Consider the following 15,116-nt stretch of genomic DNA (forward strand, 5'->3'; position numbering starts at 1 on the left):
TTACCTCTTTAATAGTGCTGTTTCTCCCTCGCCAGGAAAACCACCACCTTCCACCTTTTTTGGGCATCTTGTCCCTCATGATAGATTCCACAGTGGCCTGTGATAAATGGGTGGTAAAATAAAAAGAAACCAAAACAAAGGACAACCTGATATATGTAAATGAAAAAGTGCCAAATGTACAATTGTAACTGATAATAAATAGAATAAAAGTAAACATACTGTCTGTGAACCGTAAATTCTACTAAAGCAAAATCTAATGGTATCCAGCACTGCTTTGAAGTAACTTAAGCATGAATACTTATGAAATTTTTAAAAGAAAAATGAAAAAGAGACACAAATCAAAGAAGAAAAATAAAGCATAAATAGGTATTAGTTTAATGTCTGGAATGGAGAACCAATGTTTTTAAGTTAAAGTTACTTGGTTAATTATTTAAATAAATCAATAAATTAAAAGATCACTTCCATAAAGAGCTCTCATGGAAAACAGTAACAAACCAGCATGCAAGATGGTCATTCTCATTGAAAAATAACTATAAGGTTCAAATTTAATCACCAGCTAAGAAAAACGCAAAAAACTAACTAGCTTTTATGAGTTTAGCATGATGCTATGAACTTGAATGACAGTGTTAGAAGTGTTTTTTGTTATTTTTTTTAACCCCTGGCTACTTTCTACTGGTTCTACATAATTGGATCCCAGTAGAGAAAAGTTTCTTTCAATAACCATAATGACTGGAGCCTTGTGCAGCATAGCAATGAGAGTTGAATTATTTCTACCAGACAGCAAGCGAAATACGAAAGGGGAAATACTACAATAAAAGTGGCCACAGCATTTGGTATGCCCTAGAATTGCTTAGCTTTCTGATGAAATGACAGTCTCTACTGTAAACCAAGTCATCAAAATAAAAATGCAATGTTGATAGTGATATAAAGAAAAAAAAGACTATTCCAAGAAATGTTTGCAGTTAAAAGAGAGGATTTGCTCATGTACGAGACAATACAATGCCTCCCTTTTCTCTGTTTTTCCACAGGTTCTCCTTCACTATACTAACTAAAGTATATTAGAAAAGAAAGAAGTGACAGAGAAGTGAATGAAGCTGAGCAAGTAAATTAAGAACTTTTTAAACGTATAAAAAAAAAAAGTGCAGATGGAGCTACAGAGAACATAACACTGAGGACAATGGCTACAGTTTAAGGAGGTTCTCAAACATCTGGACAACTTCAAGCAGATGTCCTATTGACTTTTAATGAGACCACAGAATCATAGAATACCCCGAGTTGGAAGAGACACACAATGATCAGAGTCCAACTCCTGGCTCCACGCGGGACCACCCCAAAATCAGACCCTACATCTGAGAGCGTTGTCCAAATGCCTCTTGAAATCCGTCAGGCTCAGTGACATGGCCACTGCCCTGGGGAACCTGTCCCAGTGCCCGACCACCCTTTCGGTGAAGAACCTTTCCCTAACACCCAGCCTGACCCTCCTCTGTCCCAGCTCCATGCTGTTCCCTTGAGTCCTGTCGCTGTCCCCAGAGAGCAGAGCTCAGAGCCTGCCCCTCCGCCCCCCTCGTGAGGGAGCTGCAGGCCGCCATGAGGCCTCCCCTCAGCCTGCTCTGCCCTGGGCTGAACAAACCAAGGGACCTCAGCTGTTCCTCATACATCTTGCTCTCTAGACCCTTAACCATCTTTGTAGCCCTCATTTGGATGCTCTCTAATAGTTTTATATCCTTTTATACTGTGCTGTCCAAAACTGGACACAGTACTCAAGGTGAGGCTACATGCACATGCTTACAGTTAGGCATGTGTTTAAAGCGCATTTTGCTGAACATGGGTGATTCTTGCAATAGCTCCAGTTTTCAATCACTTCACAAAGCCTGTTTTGATTAAAGTCTCTAAATATTCTAACTCTTTAGTTCCATTATTAATGTAAACCAAAAACTCAAATAAACAATTGGTTAAGAAAAACAGTAGGATTGAAGGAATTGCTATTTCCCTCAATGGGAAAAATATTTCCTACCACTTGTTTCCATTTATCCTTCCTAGGCAAAAGCCTAGAGATTTGGATCAGACGTCTACACGTTGAATTAGAAAGGCAGTTACCCTACATTCTTTTTATTGCCAGTGAAGACCAATATGCACCTAACAAGGCCTGAATCACTCTGTGGAAGTGATCAACAAACATAAATGTAGAGTAGAGTAACTACAGTCCTTCCTGTAGGCACTCAAGTTCGGTGGGATGAATCCCACCTTTGATGATTACTGGAATATGTGCAGTAAAACACAAAAGAAATCTCTCTCTGCAACATCCTGAAATTCAAAACAGGTTTACCAGATGTTTGGGACTTCTATGATCGGTTTACTTTATATTGGGATACTACAGTGTAGCTATGCTTGCTTGCATATATAGGTAATGTGGCACTAAATCAGAAAGAACGTGGTGGTAGAGTAAAAATTTCTCCAAAACCCAAAATACTCTAAATTTACAGCAATAGAGATAGAATTTGAATTCACATAGGTCAAACACAAAACGTGCTGGGTTGCAAGCGGCAGAAGGAAAGTGTAGGATCCAAAATGTGTTAAATTCATGGCTAAATAGCACACATTAGTGCCAACGTTGACACTTGCTCCTTTATAAACTTCCACAGTAAAATGTATTTCTGTCCTGAGCATCTCTGTGGCACCAAAATGTAATTGGACTGTTCAATGTGTATAATATAAGCCACCATACAGCTGTCACATAGTCGTAGCTATTAGTCACTGCCACTGTTGTAATGATCTTAGCCTAGGAAATAAAAAGTATTCACAGACCAAATTTAATCCTGTTTATTGAGCTCGCTCTTAGCATAAGCTCAGTGAATGATTATGTGTGAATAGATATAACAGATATGCAGATGCTTTTGTAAAACCACCCCTTTTCTCTGCCGTAGTAAATGATGCAACTTAATAAATGGCAGAATGTCACAGCTTCCACTCTGACTAACCTTCATATTCAATCTCACCTTTGGCAAAGGTTTCTGGAATGCCTGCATTGCCAGCAGAAGGGGACCAGCTGTTGTCCAGTTGTAGTACCTAGGCATTCAAGAGAGACAATTACTGCATTTTGTAATCTCAAGGTTCCAATGCACAACCTAGTATTTATCACCTGGTATGTTAAACCCATGAAGCTCCTTTAACTTAGGTCAAACTCTGGCCTGGACCAGCAACAGCAGTCTCACCTTATTCCACAGTATATTCATAGGTACGTATGGCATATACTTTTCAAGAAACACAAGAGAAGCTAGATCCTTAAGTAGAAATGGTATTTGTCATCCATTACTTACTGTACTTCATTATCACAACACGAGCTACATTTTTTACGAGCAGGTTTCGCTGTTTTTGCATCAAGGCTCTATACAAAGGTTAGGGACTGGAGTCTATAAGGTTATGGTTTTGCTATGATGTGCTGAACACAGCTCAGCTTACGTTGCAGACAGTAGGATTAATACAGTAGTATCAATCATCTGTCTAGAGCACATGACAGTTAAGATCCTCACTGAGTACTCCTCTCTTCTCAACACATCAGCAGGCACATGAACACTACCTTCAAATATCAGAGGACTAAGGCAGGGAAGCAGTAAATGACTCACCTCAGACTGCAGAGAGGGTCAGCTATACACCTCTCAAGTTATCCTTCTCTGATGGAGGAGACAAGGTCATCATATACCAAACACATTTGTGATTAAAAACTACTGAATAAGGATGTGCTGGACACATCAGATTTTTATGAGCAATGTCTATAACTAAGGGTAGCCTAACTTCTAACTGCAGCACAATGTCATTACGTCTCTTCTACTCTAAACACAATATGTCAGCTGCAAGGGGCTGTCAAGTTAAAATACCCTCCGTAGAGCTGCATCTAGCATAGGCCATAGTGCTGCACTGCCCAGCAATATACACGTATGAAATAATGTCTCAGCCTTCCAGAAACAGAAGTCTCATATTGAGTGGGTGAAGTCTGACAAGTCTTGAAAAGCAATGCCTCCATAGAGGCACGTCAGCAAAAATATTCAGCTTATAGAGACAACCTGCTGGGTATGGAAGGTCTGCAAGCAGACTGCCATGTCCCTGTAAATATTAATTATTCAAATTTACTCAAGGCAAGCCTTAGCAAGTTCACAACCTATTTTATTTTTACTCTATCAACTGAGTGTGAACGCTATTAGCATTTAATACTAGCTTCTTGAAATTCAAATTGTGTTAGTTAGCTGTGACAGGTCATCTGAAGCTGCTCTTTCAGTTTAAAGGAGGAAAGGTACGTAGAAGAAGAAGAACCTGAATTCACTGGAGAGCTGACTCTTTCTAGATGAATCTACACTATGAATGCACAAAACCTATTTTTCAGCTATGGTCAAATTGATCTAACACACTGAAGTACCAGAAGCAGTGTTTTTACTGCGACAGCAAGAATCATTTCTCCTGAACTATACTTACTTATTTCCAATCTTAACCACGAGGTTAGGGTCATCAATGATAGCAGGATTGTCCACAAACTGCTGATATGTTACTGCATGTTCTAAGAACTCTTCTGTTGGGGAAAAAAATGCATATGTAAATCATACATTTATAGATTCCTGGGATGAACCAACCTAAAAAATTAACTCAGACACATAGCTTTCCCACTCATAGTCTGCCCTTGACTACTAGGGTATGAGATCAGCAGTAATATAGAAGCAAGATGTTCAGAAACTCTCAATTTCACCAGATGCTGAGGGTTTCTTTGTGAGCTGTTGGGTGTCTTCCTCCTTCATGATACAAGCTAAGTAAAAGCTTAGGGATGTAACTGTGAGGAGGAAACTCAGGCTTCTAAGCAAAGTAAAGCAGTACTTTATCATCACTTCCACTGATCCTCTGTCCAAATTAGGAACAGGAACAGGTGGGCTTACATATACGTAAACCCATGGGCAAAAACTTAATAATCACTTCTAAGGCTTACTGCAAAAGGAAAACATCTGTGAGCAAACACCCTTTCCACTAGTTGTGGCTCCTTCCACAAAATCCCCATAGTTTACAGGTGATTTGAATAACATACGTAAATCACAATATATTCAAAATGCTTTAATAACTGTCTTCTGAACAGAAATCAATGTAGCATCAGGATCAGGTGGGTTTATGCCTCCATATTACTGCAGAATATGCATGTTTTAAACCATTTATCTTCACAGTATGCAGCTAGAAGTTTCAAGCACAGAGCACTCTAAATGATTTATCTAAAGAATTACATAAGAACCTGGAGACAGAGCAGGTGTCCCCATTTACAGATCTTTTTCATTTCTGACATGGACAGTGGAGTACTTCCTAGATATATATATATATATATATATTCCTAGAATACAGCAGATTATTAAAATATGTTAAAATGAGAAGTCCCTTATCAGTTTACTGTTTTAAACTTAAGAAATTTTATGAAACTTGTCATTTCAGGGACAGTATTTTCTCAACACATTCCTAGATACAACCGCAGGAGGGCACTGTTTCCTCGGTCAAGGATGTTAAAACTTGTCTGACAGCACACGCCTGTAATTCAGAAGGTCATTCAATACCTTTGGTTATTTCTTTGTTGTCAGTAAGGCCTCCACAAAGAGAAATGGCAATGGAGGGCAAATCCCTGATTCCATCTGAGGTGCTTTCAACACCACTGTCAACACCTGAACTCCCAAAAGACTGCGGAGACTGACTGGCAGACCACGGCCCTGTGTCATTTGTGTTCTTGTTTTGTACATTATCCCCACTGAAAAAGAAGAATCAGACATTCAGTCTTCACATATCCATTCCCAAATTCTCTCCCTTCAACATGCACAGCTTACATCTGATGCATACTTAAGAATACAGAAAAATAAATTTGCTTGTTTTAGCCATAAAATTTAAACAAAGTAGCATAGGCCTCGGGTAACCTTCAAAATTAGATTGCTTCTACTTACTTGCCTAAACCAGTCATGTATAGCTCATTTACATGAGAGACAAAAAATAAGACAAACTGTAAAAGCTTATTAGACAAAATAATACTACTATAAGCAGAGTTTATACTAGTAGAACTGTTCTCACATTGGAAGAAGAATAAATATAGCTTATTCTTGAATTTATATCAATTATACAAACTGGTATCTAAATCCAAAATGAAGGGTGTATATATTTGTATATTTATGTCAAATGTGTATATAAATAAAATACTTTACATATAAGCTATTAAGATCTTTAAAAATTTAAGAAACAACACAATTATATCCACTTAAAATCTGTGTATAGATGAGATCATTATTACAAAGTGCAGGCTCTTCAAGTTTTGCTTTCCAATCCATTTATATGAATGCATTTGAGAAAGGAATTTGCAATCCAGCCTTTTCCTCTATATTACTAATCTTCCTCTGTTTTATTGAAATGCTAATATTACAACAGCTGAGTTTAAGCAAGAAAGAAAAATAAAATATGCAAGCTGCTTTAATTGTTGCTCAATGACTTTAGTCAAATGACTAGAGTGATGTGGAAAGAAGATTAGAAATTTTAAAAGAGATTCTGATAAAGACTGAAACAAATTGGAAGTTGTATGTTTGGTATAAAGTATTTTCATACATAAATCTGTCATGCATCATTCAAAAATGATTTCCTAACATTCATATTTATAGGCGATCACCCACAGTAGAACAACGTAAGAGCAATAATTTTATGCTGTTAGCAGTAAGCTATGTTCTTCACAGTAATAAGCAAGGACATGGGGATATATATATCCCACGGCCAACTGCTCTCCCAGGGCATGTGAGTAACACTCACAAACATCAGTGTACATTACATAATAATCCACAATCAATATATGATGCTTAGGTGACCAAAATGGAAAAACAATTTTAAGCACACTTTTTAGGCCCTAATGCCAAGCCATCCGAAAGCTCTAATACAAGCTTTCTACAATACAATACTTTCTAATACAATACTTTCTACAAGCTGAGGTGAAAACAGATGGAAAATAAAGCTTTGTACTTTAAAAAGGAGGTCTCATCCAGTTCGCATGAACAGTTTAATCTAAATTTGAAAGGAAAAGAGAGCTATTTAAATAGTAGAAATATAAACAAAGGACTTATACTTTTTGGGGAAATAAAGTGCAGCAACTTCTGGATCCATGTCAGTGAGGTCATCTAAATAGACACCATCAGCACCAAGATGCCGGCTTCGTTTGTCTGTAAGGGATGGCATAAATAAGCCTATTAACAAATATTTTCTGAGTAACAAGCCAGAAGTGTTATTGCAATTTAGCTATTCATTTTAGGACTGAGAAAGAAGACAAGTTGTAACACTTTGTGAACTACAGTTGCATTGAGTGGTACTGCCAAAAGTTTCAAACCAAGTTGCTTGCATACACTATTCACGCTTCAATGACACAAACAAGACAGCATAGGACATCATTTGAGACATGCTGCAGCCTTACTGTTCCAGACAAAACCACTGGGAATTAGAAGTCAGTGGTCACTACAGGAAAACAGAAAGAAAAACTTTCATAAGCATTTCCACAGGCCTATTATTACTGTAAGTCAATCAAAGCATTTAATCTCCACATAATTAATCTTCAATATCGCCCTGCAAAACAGAAACAACGCAACAGACTATCACTACTATAGTCACTACCAGACTATACCTGGGATGCTGATAGAGACAATTCACTCTTTCAAACATACAGCTGACGTGTTGCACACGTGCACCATTGCAGAAGACAAGCGAGACAGCATGGAGCTGAACACAGATCTTCTGTCTTACACTAGTACCAACATGCAGTGCCACCTCTGTCCTGGTGCTGCTGGTAAGTCTAGACAGGTAACTGGTATAAGGCCAAACTTCATTTGGAATTCATTCTAAAAGCCCCAGCTTCTTGCTGTCACGATTTCCAACATGAAATATCACAAAAGCAATCAGAATTTTTTTTTTGGTCTTCAGAGACATTGAAAAGCATGTGGAAGAGGCTAAAAAACTTGTATGTTTACTGATAAAAAAAACATCTGCACAAATCAGGCTTTTATAGAGCTTTCATAATTATAGAATAATTAGAGCTCTAAAACATAACATTTGTAAGTAAATTTCATGTGAAAATTTTAACATTTGGAATAAAATAACATGGGTATAGATCCCAAGAATTTGGAATTTGGAAGCAGAAAAGCAGACAGAATTGTATCTCGCAAATTCAAAACAAGATGTGTACCAACTAAACACAACTACTGAAATTGCTTATGTAAAACAAAACTACCTTAATTTACAGCAAATCTGTTGTTCATGCAAAATACATATTACTACTTTGTACACGAATACAGGGGTTCAACAATTATCCGTCCTGCAGAACAACTCCGAAAGTGGTCAAAGCAGGTGAATCAGCAGATGTAGAACGGGCTTCTACCAAAAATTAAATCTCTGAATTCATCAAATATGGAAAAATCCCCAGTGAAGGAGAACTTGTGTCTTACTACTTCATTCCTATGAGCTGTCTGCTCCACCGCTAGGTTTTGACGGTTCTTTTAAAGTTTATTCCTTTCCAGATCTCAAAGTGCCCTAAAGGCACAGATTAATTTATATGACAATGGGGTGCTTTATCACCATGAAATCTAAAGACAAAAATCGTACATATAAAAGTGCAGAATCAACAGCTTTACCTTTCTTTCTGGTAGGGGAATCTGTCTTGTCAACTGCTTGGGCTGAGCAAGCTGCAGCTTGTTTTATTTCTTCATTGGCAGGCAACGGTGCTACAGCTGCTCCTGCAGACTCTGTCTCTGGCTTGTTTGTCTCAGCTGGCAAGGGCTCAGTTTCATGAGCGGTTGCTGCATCTGCTTGTCCAAGGGCAGGTAGAGGAGACACGGTGTTAAACTCCTCCACAGGAGCACTCTGGATGACCCGAAAGTGAGTGCTTTCGGAAGGATTTACATCTACCATGCTGGGTTCCTTAGCTTTGATCAGGGAACTGGTCTGTGAGAGAAAATAAACAGACTGCTATAAAGAAATGCTCTTAAAAATGCAACAGCCAGAGTTTTACCTGTTCTGTTCAATTCAAGGATATCAGATTCTCAAGACGATCTTTGCTCCTCCCATCCCAAGGCAGATGTAAGCCTTTAACCTCCCCTTTCCTGTATGAATGCTCTGCCTCAACAGCTGCGGTAAGGAGCCAGCCACACCTGACCTGAAGCTGCACATGGCTTCTGTGCAGCACGGGACGCAACGCTGCTGGCATGCTACAGATCCTGCCAGCTAGCAGGGCCCTCGGAAAAGCCAAAAGGCCTCAGGCTGGAGACAGGCACCAAGCCAGTGGGCTCAGCCAAGAGAGCTGCACATCTGGGCATGTGGAGATACAGAAGCGCAGGTGCTGCCGGACTTAGGCATTCAAGCAGCCAGTTTTATTTTTTGTGAATCAAACTGCTAACACCAAGCACCTCATTTCCATCTAAAGGCCCTTTATGAATTTCAGTGATTTACCAAAGGGCATTGGGTTCTATTTTTATACTTCATTTAAGCTTCTAAGTTTTACAGGACTAGGTCTCAGGTACTTTTCCATTTTCTACCATATATCATCTGTGCTGTGAAATGGCACACAGCATTTCTCTGTATATCCTAAGGAGGAAAATGCAATTTTCTTACATAAAATGTTACGATTTTATACAAAACAGGATCCATTCCCTCTTCAGGAGTCAGCAATAACATAAGCACATTTGCCCTATTAAAGCCCAATAGATGCCATCAGGAAATAAACCAATTACACTGGATACCTTTGTAGCTTGGGGTAGCTCTCCCCAGGCCCAGTGCATGTGTGGATTATTCTTCAGTCCGCTCCTGTCCGTGGGTTTACTGACTAATTCTGAATCACTTTTAGGAGTAGAAGGGCGTGAACCTGATGGGCTGAAGAAAAACAAACAAACAAAAATAAATAATTCTTATTACAAAAATACTGCAAAAATAAAAATAACTGCAATGCACTAAGCACTTTCCAAACTGACATCCACCAGCCCAAAGCATTGAGTATTTTGTATTTATTATCAGCCACATGACAGTGTGAAAGCATGGAAAAACATTTCAAACGGTTCAGGATCTTCTTAGACTGGCACTCAGAGGTCTCATCATCTGTCATTTTTTTAGTGAATGCCATCACAGAAGTAGGCTTTGAGAAGCAGAAGGAGAGGGGACAAGAGCACTGGATGTGAACATTTCATGAGGATTTTTGTGGGTTTTTTTTTCTGTGCAGAAGAGAAGGATGTGAAATGGGGATGGCACCAGCAGCAGCAGATGAAGAGATGTTAGTATTGTTATAAAGGACATGAAGTGCAGAAATGATTCACTCACATCAACAAGACACTTTACCCTGACTAAATAATAAATTAGTCTAAGGAATCCAGTTGATTACTTCCTTTTACTGACTTGTTCAGTTCTATCTTCATACACAGGTTTTTATGGAAACCAGCAGGAGCAGTGCACAAAGAATGTGAGCCTTCCCAGTGGAAAAATATTTAACTGTTTGTTTTGCTGCCTATTGGAATATGAAATATTTAATCACTTATTAGTAAATTATCAGTTTGTAGCACATTTTTAATGTGGTGGAGTCAATAATATGATGTCAAGTTAGCCATTAATAAATAATGATTCACTGATTTCAAGGGCAAAATGAAAAATCCTAATTATTTGTTCTGCCTGTCTGCGTAATGCAAGTCCTAGAATTTCTCCTGGAAACTCCTGAAGAAAGACCATTATTTTTATTTGAGCCACAGCATTTGTGGCTGTGCGAGCCAGACTTTGGTATACTAATACAATCTTGACTTAAAAACTACAAGGAAAAAAAACAATCCACATTTGTGGATCAAAGGTCCAAAGCTGAGCTACCTTCACTGTTAAAAGGCTTTCTACGTTTAGTCTAAATTCTTCATGTTTGATTTATACTTTCTTCTAGATAAACTGAATACCCAAACCAGCTTTGTTCTCTCAACATAAGGCAGTTTTGTAGAGCTTGCTCAGGAATTCATTCGTCATAGGAAAATAATTACTTTACACTAACATAAAGCAGTTTTTAGAAACCTGTGAATTTCACATCTGAATGTTAGCAACTTAATTATCTACATTATTGCTGGTTTTTAGATTTGTTGCAGTAGCATACACCTTGAATAGGGGCAAACACAAAAACTCTTCAGCTACAAATAATTAATTTATCTAACTAAATTGTTAAGATTATAAGAGGACCTAAAAACACCTTTCACAGTGGTGCCCAAGAATTTCAAATATTTATTAGTCCTTAGGATATCACCTACCATTTGACAGATGAAAGAATCGATGGAATATGTTGTAAAAGGCATTTCAAGCTCTTAGGATTCAAGATATGCCTGTTGGGATTTTCAACACCTTTTACATATCCCACTGACAGATCTGTAGGATTTCCAATACCTTCCATGCATCTAGGGCCCACTGAAAGTTTGGAATATAGGAACGTGGGAACTTCAAAAAGTCTCAGCCAGCTATAATACTTCTACTGCAACTTTAAGCCCCCAAAATCTAGCTTTAAGGAAGTGCTGTCACCACACAAACTAATCTGTGCACTACATACATTTTAACCTTCCAAATGCCTACTGTTTACTTTGAAAAATCTCCAGTTTAGGCTGTACGGTATATTCATCTCAAGTTCACTTACCCAGCCAGATAACATGAGAGAATAGAGGCACTACTTCATTTTGGGCTAGAAACTCTGTAGTTTGCAGTGAGAACACAGACCACACACAGAGTGGGGCAGGGAGGAACTCTGCCTTTTCCAGAGTTTTCTCTGAAAATACAATTTCCCTGTACACACAGTTAAGTGGGGAAGAAGCTGGTGTTACTCAGCACCAAGAACCATGATATGTGTTCCCAGCCACACACACGTAAGTGCCAGAAATAGCGTACATTAACACAGATAGAGCTCTTCTCTGAGAAGGCTCCTGCCACAAAAGGTTGCCCCATGATCCAGGCACCAGTCTTGGTTATCGGTTCACAGAAGATACAGCTCAATATAACCATGGTAAATCAGGAACGGGGTGAACGTCTAACCCCACAACATCACCCACTCTCCCAAAACAGCGTATACACCAGAGTACATGCTATCTACTGAACTTTCAACTCAAGCACAATTCACATTCTATAAATAATCTTATACAATAAAATACAAGATTTGAGAAGTAGCAGCACGTTGGATCTTCAGAATTGTTTTCAGCTGATTCCTCGCTGAAGCTTACTGCACAATACTAATGCAACCTCAGGGTAGACCATAATTATCACTGTAACAGCATCTTAATTTAAAAAGTCCATCAAATCAGGCTACAAACATGCATCCACTAGGCAAACGATGTAAATTATGTTCCTGCCTGTACAAAAGGATACTAAAGCATTCTTTGTATCTTCTGGAAGACAAGCTGGAATTTCCTATGCCACCCATTAGCATGGAGTTGGTGGCTTCCCACTGTGAGCTGTTCTACCATCACAGAGAAATAAATACCTTTGCTTTTCCTTCATATGCCATATTGTTGTTTAACACTCAATAGCTACTCTCTCCACCTAATACCCTTCTGGAACAGCAACAGTTTATACATGCAGATGGCAATTATGCCTACTACAGTCTTGCTTGTTTACTTCCTGTTTGTATAGTTCTGCTTCCATATGTGATGCCAGATGTCTCCTTTATCTGCTCAGGGACTATTTCAGCTGCTATTTCCTTCATACTATTGCCACCAAAGTAAAAATCACACTGAAGACTAATAAAGCTCACAATCACATTCCTTCAATTTTCTTTGCTCCATTAGTTCAAATTAAATCTTGGATTAATGTGACACTTACACTAGGTGTCGATAAAGCTGAATACCAAGTCTGTGCAGGATTTGCAATCCGGTGAATAGTAACCTGTACAGACTTCACTGAATCAAAGACTCAGGGGTTTTATTTCTTACATCACTGAGACATTTGTATCTCAGGCTGAACTACACCTTGACTTTCATGCCATTCCTCTGTCCTTAAGTTAGGCACTGGCCCAACCAAAATTCTCTCACCTTCCACAGATTGCTGCAGACACTGCAGATCAAACTAGAGCCACCAGTCCCGTCAACGCTGCATGAGAAAGAAGGGCAACCTCAGCTCAGTCATTTAGACCAGCACATCCAATTCATATCCCATAAACACTGAATATTTGTGTCCCAGACTTATGTGTTCCTTCGCACAACCTCTGCATGCCCTGAATGTAACCTGATGTCAAAGACAGGAACTTGGCCTGTGGCTGGCAGCTCTGCAGCAACACACCATGCTGATCTCAGCAGTGTTTCCTACTGAAAGCAAAGGCAGCAGTGTGACCTGAAGAAGAGTTCTGCCTTGACTAAAGTCAAATAAACTAGGGAAGCGGCCAGAAGGAAAGAGGTTTACCTCATGTACATATCACAACAGTAGCTGAGAGCCTCTGAACTTCATTTGGGGTGGCCATAGCAGGGTTTCTTACTTCACAGAGGAAAACAGTTACAGACACGGAGAAGTTACTACAGCACTTTAGCTGTATGTCTACACTGCAGGACTCCTGAGCAAAGTTCACAGAGCCATACAGGAGACATCACTGCTCCAGGCCTGCACTTGTGCGCCTGCCCTACCTTCCCATTACAAACACTGAGGAGAATGTTCTTGATTACCCCAGGGTCTCACCTCAGCTTGGTGCTGCTACGTGGTCAGGCTAAAGAGAGCAGATCTACAAGCTGGGAAACGCTCAAGATTATCAGTTTTGATACAGCCTTAAGCACCTAGTATGGCATCAACGTTGAGATAACAACCAGCTTAGCCCAATTTATTACTCAAAGCTTCCCGAGCACTAAAGGAGAACTGTAGAGGTCATGTTCAGACACATACTTTAGACGGTTTAACTTAGTTGCTGTAATGTCTACACTGACTTAATGGAGAGAAAGGGCCTGGCTGCAGAACCTTGAGACACCTTGAATTTAAGAAATTATAAAAATGTCCGTACCCACTTTCAGCTCTGTAAAAGAGAGTCCACAGCCAAAGGAAGCCGACACTACAGCGAGGGCACTCGAGTTCTTCCTTTTTGTTTATTTGGTGGTTTTTTTGATATCACGTTAATCAACTTCAGTTTTAACCCTGGTTTGCTCTGTCCTGATTTTACATTAGCCACCCCCTTTCATCATATGATTCATCAAGGCAACTTACCTCCCATCAGTGCTCACAAAGAAGCAAGCAGAGGACATGGTTTTCAATGTCACTTTTTCTAAAAGTGTCTGGGTTAGCAATAAGTGCAGTTATAAGTTCAGCAAAGTTCATGTGAAATTAATGTGTCAAAAGTGTATTAATGTGTTAAAAGGATTAAAGAGCAGCACAGAAAAGAGGGAGAACAACTGTTCTACCTGTCTGGAGGAGAAAAGTGAGAAGATTGATGAGGACAAGAGTTAGATAGGCCTCCATCTGCTGGAACAGTGAGAAGAGAGGATTGCCCTGTGCAATCTATAGGCTTACTGGACAGCACAACATGTTGGTAGGAAAAAAAACAGGGTGTCATTATTCACAAGTGCTAATTAACACAAGCTCTTTGTGTATTAGCTACATGAATGCGTGAATCTAGAGTTTTCAAAATCCAGAATATCGCAATTCAAAAACAAACAGAATGTACAGTTCAAAGAGCCACAGAAGGGGCAAGGTATTGATACATGTTATCACCAAACTAATGAAGCTGATCTCATTAAGCTCTACAGTCAATGGAGAAAGCTTCTTCTGGAATGCAATTCAAAATATCTAAATTAAGCCCTTGCTCTGAAATCATCTCCTTGCTCTCATTTCTTCCAGTCCTCACGCACAGAGGCAGTGTATTGAGGTAAGACTTATAAATACCGCCCCACTCCAACAGTCTTTGTGAAGATGTGGGGCACGTGCACAGCCGCATAAGCACACACTCTTCGTTTAGATTATAATGCAGTGTAACTGACATCAGGTGAAGAACTGTCCATTTTTCACAGTGTTCCACAGACACAAGAAAGGAGATCCAAACTGATCTGCTTTGACATTAGATGATCTTTAAGGTCCCTTCCAACCCAAAGGTATACACATGCACACAAATGCACATA

General features: G+C 39.2%; 1 protein-coding gene across 8 annotated transcripts in view; it reads right to left on the minus strand.

The window, feature by feature from the left end:
- Window positions 1-15,116, minus strand: part of LPIN1 (lipin 1) — a 46,223-nt gene that overhangs the window by 18,488 nt on the left and 12,619 nt on the right. For 7 of the 8 annotated variants that reach the window (XM_040552100.1, XM_040552099.1, XM_040552097.1 and 4 more), the window contains exons 6-12: window positions 9,768-9,897; window positions 8,664-8,973; window positions 7,112-7,205; window positions 5,577-5,764; window positions 4,468-4,561; window positions 2,997-3,066; window positions 5-97 (exon numbers count right to left, since the gene is read on the minus strand). In XM_040552100.1, coding sequence (XP_040408034.1) covers window positions 5-97; window positions 2,997-3,066; window positions 4,468-4,561; window positions 5,577-5,764; window positions 7,112-7,205; window positions 8,664-8,973; window positions 9,768-9,897 — 979 coding nt within the window. Of the gene's footprint in view, window positions 1-4; window positions 98-219; window positions 298-2,996; window positions 3,067-4,467; window positions 4,562-5,576; window positions 5,765-7,111; window positions 7,206-8,663; window positions 8,974-9,767; window positions 9,898-15,116 lie in introns of all 8 variants that reach the window. The other variant, XM_040552101.1, reaches the window with a different exon arrangement.

The sequence above is a fragment of the Cygnus olor genome, chromosome 3 (genome assembly GCF_009769625.2).
Source record: "Cygnus olor isolate bCygOlo1 chromosome 3, bCygOlo1.pri.v2, whole genome shotgun sequence".
Taxonomy (NCBI): Eukaryota; Metazoa; Chordata; class Aves; order Anseriformes; family Anatidae; genus Cygnus; species Cygnus olor.